The sequence below is a fragment of the Lepisosteus oculatus genome, chromosome 12, assembly GCF_040954835.1.
Source record: "Lepisosteus oculatus isolate fLepOcu1 chromosome 12, fLepOcu1.hap2, whole genome shotgun sequence".
Taxonomy (NCBI): Eukaryota; Metazoa; Chordata; class Actinopteri; order Semionotiformes; family Lepisosteidae; genus Lepisosteus; species Lepisosteus oculatus.
The window spans coordinates 14,532,102-14,538,211 of record NC_090707.1 but is presented as its reverse complement, the minus strand read 5'-3'; the positions used below and the strand labels follow the sequence as shown (position 1 = coordinate 14,538,211).

The following is a 6,110-nucleotide window of genomic DNA, read 5'->3' as shown; positions in this document are numbered from 1 at the left end:
GTGATAGCCATCTTAAAAGCACAGAATGAGCCCAACACATCTGCCCCCAGATCCTGGAATGTCAGTAGTGAAACACTGCACGACCCAAAAATCACAATTCTGCCAATACTATGCCACATTCTCCACACAGTGACCCTAGTACAAGAACTGCTGGAGACATTTAACAGACACTATTCTTCACTTCCCCAAAAAATGTAATCCCTGATATACTATGGCAGGGGAAACCCTGGAATGCCAGGGAAGACCCGGTATAGCTTCAACAGCTATCTGATTCATTGCCCGCCAGTTCCTCCTAGCCATAGTATGGGAGCTCCTCCTGGAGTGTCAGTGCACCCCATTGGTGGCACATATTTTGACACAACTGGCTTAAGGGACAGGGCATTGTGCTATTGTTTCCAGCTATATCCTGCACATCGAAGCACCCCTTCAGCATACCACCTGGCAACCCGGTTTACGGAAATATTGGTAATGTTGGATTATGACAGCCAAAACTTCCCTGTGCATCACACAGTGGTCTCGTTCTGTACAGCTGAGAGCCCAACTGAAGTATACAACCATCTGCTCTCCCTTCAAGCCTTCCTGAATGAGCATCTACTAATCCCCTTGTTTAACACACATCAGTGTGCATCAGGAAAGTAAGGTAGTAAGGTAACCTCTTATCCCCAGCCTCTCACTGCAACAAAAGTACGGCATAAGCAAGGAGGACTGAGTGAAACTGTTTCTGCTTTGACTCAGACCAGTGAATCCTGGACAAAGGTAATTATTGACCAGGCCCAATTAATTATTGAAGAGCCGGCAACATGGTGGCCAGAGACCTGGTGGACTCCTTACAAGAAGACCTCTTCAAACATCAGGGCACGTGGATCCTGCCAGACGAATTGTTATCAACCGACGGATACATGGTTCCGACTAAGGAAGGGGTTAAGATGCTCCCACTTTCCTGCTGCACAGAAACTGGGTCCTACAGTATATCATCTGTCATGACTCAACTGACCAATCTGACACTTGCGGTGTTTCAATATACCTTTCTAACCTTCCCATGTGACGCTTCCGTGTGTTTACAGGTAGTTGATTCCCTCCGTCTAGGGGACCTGCATCTACCTGGATGAGTATTCACTGCTTTAAAGATGTACCACTGGTGGCACGGCCAAATGCATGAAAATGACGCTCTTGTCAAGGAGGCTAGAGATTTTCAGTGATCACTCAAGCTATAACTTATACTCAGAAGTTAGGCCAACAGACTAGAGAAATATCACAAACTGATATTATCAAACAAACTGTGAAAACACTTCAGTCAGGTGATAGTAGGATGGGAATGCATTATTGGGGATGGTGGGACATTCTGACAGTGGCTTCGGGCTGGTTGGCCAGTGTTGTTTTGCTTATATCCTTCCGCATGTGTGTTTATTTTAAGTGGACCACAAATCAAATCCTGAAACTCATGTATCCTACTATGGTTCCCTCAGCCAATTTGGTGGTGGTATTATATTATTATATTACTAATATATATGCAAATATGCTTTAGAATCATCTTGAATCATCCCAGCCTGTATCTCCGGTTAAAGTTATATGAAAAGCCATATATTCATGTATCTTAATTATGTTCATGTATATTAATACATTAATGCCAGCTGCCTAGCATTCCACAGGATATTTTGAGAATACATCACTTGGAATGTCTAGGAAGACATCACATGACCTTGATGGAAGGAACTAGTAGATAGTAATTCTACATCATCCTGATAAGAATTGGTATGAACTGGTTTGCTGGGAAAATTAGTGTGTGGGGGGGGTAATGTACTAACCCTGCTGGTTCAAGAAGGGGACACAACGTTCAACATCTCCATGTCCAGGGGTTGCTATGGAGACCTTCTTGCTATGGCCTTAGGTTTCGATGATGAAGGTGAAGACGACTAGGAAAGAGTGTCATGGAATGTAAGCTGGGAAAGTACATCTGATGGTCAATTGGTAACCATTTACTGCACTGCGTTACTCATTAACCAATTAAGATAGAAAGAGATAGTGTAGGTGGGGGAATAGATAATTAGCCATGCCAACCTGAAAATGTATTTAATCTTTGATGCTAGCTTTGTACTATCAGTTCTACTTGTGAAAGTTTTACTTGTGTTGTGGAGCTCCCGTTGTGCACACACTGTGAATAAAGGAGAACATTTGTCTTACTGCTGTCTCTGGTCTGATTCACTTGGGACTGCTGGTTTACATAGGAATGAGAAAAATCACATTGTGATCAGAGTGACCAAGAGGGGCCATGAAATGCATCAGGAATAGTAATTACACTGGTACAAAATGTATCGTTCCTGGTGGCAACATAGTCTTTTGTTCAGACCTTCTTTAAATTAGTGTGATTAAAGTCCTAAAAGTATCAAATAATTTTCAACCTCTGAAATATGAGTTGCAGCTGAGCCGCAGTTTGTGGAGGAATACAAAAAAGCTAACACAATAATGGAGGCAAATTTGCATCAGGTAACAAGTTTTACAACCAATGATAAGAGACTGCAGGGCCGTGAGAGATTTATAGTATCCGAACAACAGTTCTGGTTCACATAAAAACAGACTCCTCCACCCCCCCAGTTTGAGTGATTCATCGGTACGGTCAGCCCAGTGCAGGGAGAAGTCCCGCTGGTGTAGCTCTAAATCCGATACAATTTTGAGCCATGTCTCAGTGAAACACAATCACCAAGCAACTGCCAATACCTCACCTGGAACAAATCAGAGTAGCCCACTTGACCTTGTTAGCCAGGGAACAGACATTGAAAATGGACATTATACAACGCAATGGTAAATGGTGTTTTCAAAGCCGTACTAAAATGCCAGCCCTCTTTTCCTACTTTAGTTTGGCGTTCATGTTTCTGGTAGCAGATGTGTGCACTTGCACCTGTGTCCGCATTCCCAGCAACAAAGTCCCTTGAAGAGTAGTACAACTTCAGCAGAAATTCCATTTCTCGAATATGTAACAAATCAAGCCTCTCATACTTCAGCGGACCAACTCAAGATCACATACTGTACATACTGTGAAACAAACAAAACGATAAAAAAATGTGTTTTGTGAACAGACAAGCAAACACCATATCTACCCAGTGTGGCACCATACCAGGGATATTTGCTGTCATTGCCTTCAGGTGGGCATTTTAGACCCCCTCAGCACTGCTTGTTTGTGGCGAAGCCATAAAGCTTCAGAGGCAGTTCCCTAGCTAGGCATTTTGTTATCCTTGGTATCCCACTGCTAACACCAGTGTGGCATTTACAGGGCTGTGAATTTACTATGCTCACAAGGGGGAGTAATATCATACCTAATGCAGAATATACAATAACTACAGGAAAGAAATATCACTCACCACTTCTGTACATACATACACATATGCACTCACTCTTCACACCACTTACTGAATACCATCCATTTTGAAACTACAGAGTCCAGATCTAGGGATTTACAGTAGACAACCAAATTCCCTCACACACTCATTATATTTTCACTTGTCAATTTCAGTCCTGTTTTACCATCCTGTCTCTGCAGGTCCAAAAGAAAGTAGTGTATAATCACCACCCAATCTTTATTATTAGTCCAGTTCTGTGAAAAAAGTACCCTGAAGCCTCTGAATACAACAGTAGTTCTGTATAAAGAAATCAAATGTACTGTTGTTACGTCCCCGTGCGTTTCGGTATGTTTTGTTTTTTTTTTTAATTAAACTAATTCGTTGCACCCACAAACACATAAAGCTAGCATACAGTACTAGACTATAACGCTATAGTCAAACAGTTCATACTTTAAAACAAAATCTTAGGCATTTACATTGGACATTGCTTCTACAAATACAGTATATGATTTATCAAAGCATGTTTCTAAATGTAATTAATATAAAGTTCACATACAGCGCATATATCTTGTAACTAACCAGAAAAGTCGAAAAAAGCATTTACAGAACAAGATGACTGTTTCGTGGTTAATGAAAAACCATGTCCCAAATCTTAACGAATTCTTCAACCCCTAAAATTGAGTAATCCGCGGATTCTAAGACAGCATCTGTGTGCCTGGAAGCATTTTCAAAGTCTTCCTACAGTACGCTCTGAAATGAAAGATCCTGTTAAGAAAGGATCATTCAGTTGTCAGAGAACTTTAATCGGGACCATAATTTATAAGTCTTCTTTTACAACATAGATAAGATAATATTTAACAAAAAGTCTTGGGAAGCAAAAGCTTCATTTAATAGTTAGATGTTTAACCTTTGAGTATACTTCAGGCGTCTTAAATCTCTTCACCACGTCAGCAAATCCTGGAATTTATCAGATTCATAACTGGGTCTTTCCAGCAGTGAAAATACCGTTGTGGGTCCGGTAAAATCATGAAGGTCAGTAATCGTTTGTTTATTTTGTATTGACCTTTTTAAAGCCATCTTCGAACTTTCAGGGGTTAAAATCAGTTTAAGAGTAGAGAACTGAACGACACAAAGAACTGTTTAACTGGAGTATTGATAATAATTGAGAGCAAAGGTGTTTTCTCAAATCTACTTGGATTTAGAAACGTTGAAAACAAAAATGTTTTTGAAACATGCATGTTTCAGATCTCTGTTTCATAAACTGAAATAAACATTAGAATAACTAAAGAAAAGAGAAACTTACTTTACAGTCATTTTTACTTTACTTTTTTCTAGACTTGCCAGGTGTTTCTGGGGTTGGCTGTAGCCGCTGTCGTCATCACTTTAATAGCTGTTCCCGCGGCGATGTTGTTAGGCAGTAAGTTGTGTCATTTTCCTCCTAATTACCGTGTCATTACAGACAGTGAATTCATTTTTGTGTATTAACAATTATTTATTTCTAAACGTGTTCCATAATTGTGTACTTAAAACAGGGGAAGCACGTTCCTAGACTAGTAGGAAACCCGAGAAAGTTACCTAAAGCGATGAAGATGTTAGTTAATGAAAGCCAAATGTACAGTATACTGTAAATGAAACTTCAGAAATCTTAACCATGTGCTTTTTCTGGATTTTTTTTTTGAAGAAGCAATGAAATGAACCAATATAAAAGAATTAGAAAACTTTTCTGGAAAGTGGTACAACTCGATATATTTAAATCGGTCAGTATGACACTAGTAATTAGTGCAGTGCTTTTGTCATATAAAATAAATTATGATCATGTAATCTTTGTGTCCATTTATGTTACCCCTTTTAGATTATTTTATCTTTTTTTTATTTCCTGGGTGGTTGTTGGGGGAGTGGGTTGAAGGTCGTCTAAAATTAAGGGGTTCAGTAAGATACAGTACAGTAGTCAAGAGTGTAAAACTGGACGATGTGTTACAAAGTATGGACCTACAGTACGTGGTGCTGCGTGATGAAACAATAAAGGGAAGCTTTAAAAATAGAGATTGCAGAATCATGTTAGTCAGAGAATCATGTTAGTCATTAGTCAGAGAACGATTTCAAGAGAAACTGGAAGATTTATATGCGTGTGAATACTTTTAGAGTGTGTGCTTTATCCACTTACCAACCCATAGAAACGTATTGTGGTGTTATTTGTAATATGAGCCACTGAAAATTGACATTTTGCAGTTATCTTCTGCAGTAGCACGTTGTAAAACTTTGGTTTGGAGACATTTTTACTGGGTATTTGATCTCTCTCATTTAAAGCAGTTAAACTGTCTCCGAAACAGCAGCAGAACATAAAACTCATGATTCTCCGTAGTCATGTGTCCTGGGAATCATTTATTGGGAACTAAATATAGTAAATACAGAAGTGGCAATATGCACGAAGAAAACTGATGCTTTTGTTTTTATATTAAGCACTGTAATAACAGGAAAGAGCAAAATGGCAAGTATAAAAAACGTTAGCTAAACAATGTATACCTGGTTTCATCTATGAATTGAGCATAGACCCATTATATTGTTTTGGTCTCATATTGAGCAATTATATTTAGGTACTGCAGAAGAAAAAAATACATACAGAATATGAAAAATAATTGAATTGGCTTTAAACTTTAAATATGTATATTTTAGACTTCAATAGGTGTACTGCCAACAGGTCACCATTATTTCCAGAATGAAATCAATTTCATTTAAGCAGAGAAGTCAAAACTGTCAGATGAGAAGCTACAATTG

General features: G+C 39.1%; 1 protein-coding gene across 1 annotated transcript in view; it reads left to right on the top strand.

Annotated features, from left to right (window-relative positions):
• Positions 1-4,035: 4,035 nt before the first annotated feature.
• The window catches only part of fap (fibroblast activation protein, alpha), a 20,484-nt gene continuing 18,409 nt past the window's right edge, over positions 4,036-6,110 (top strand). The window contains exons 1-2 of the mRNA XM_015359033.2: positions 4,036-4,367; positions 4,671-4,752. Of these exons, the coding sequence (XP_015214519.1) occupies positions 4,362-4,367; positions 4,671-4,752 (88 nt within the window). The 5' untranslated portion in view covers positions 4,036-4,361. The remainder of the gene's footprint in view (positions 4,368-4,670; positions 4,753-6,110) is intronic.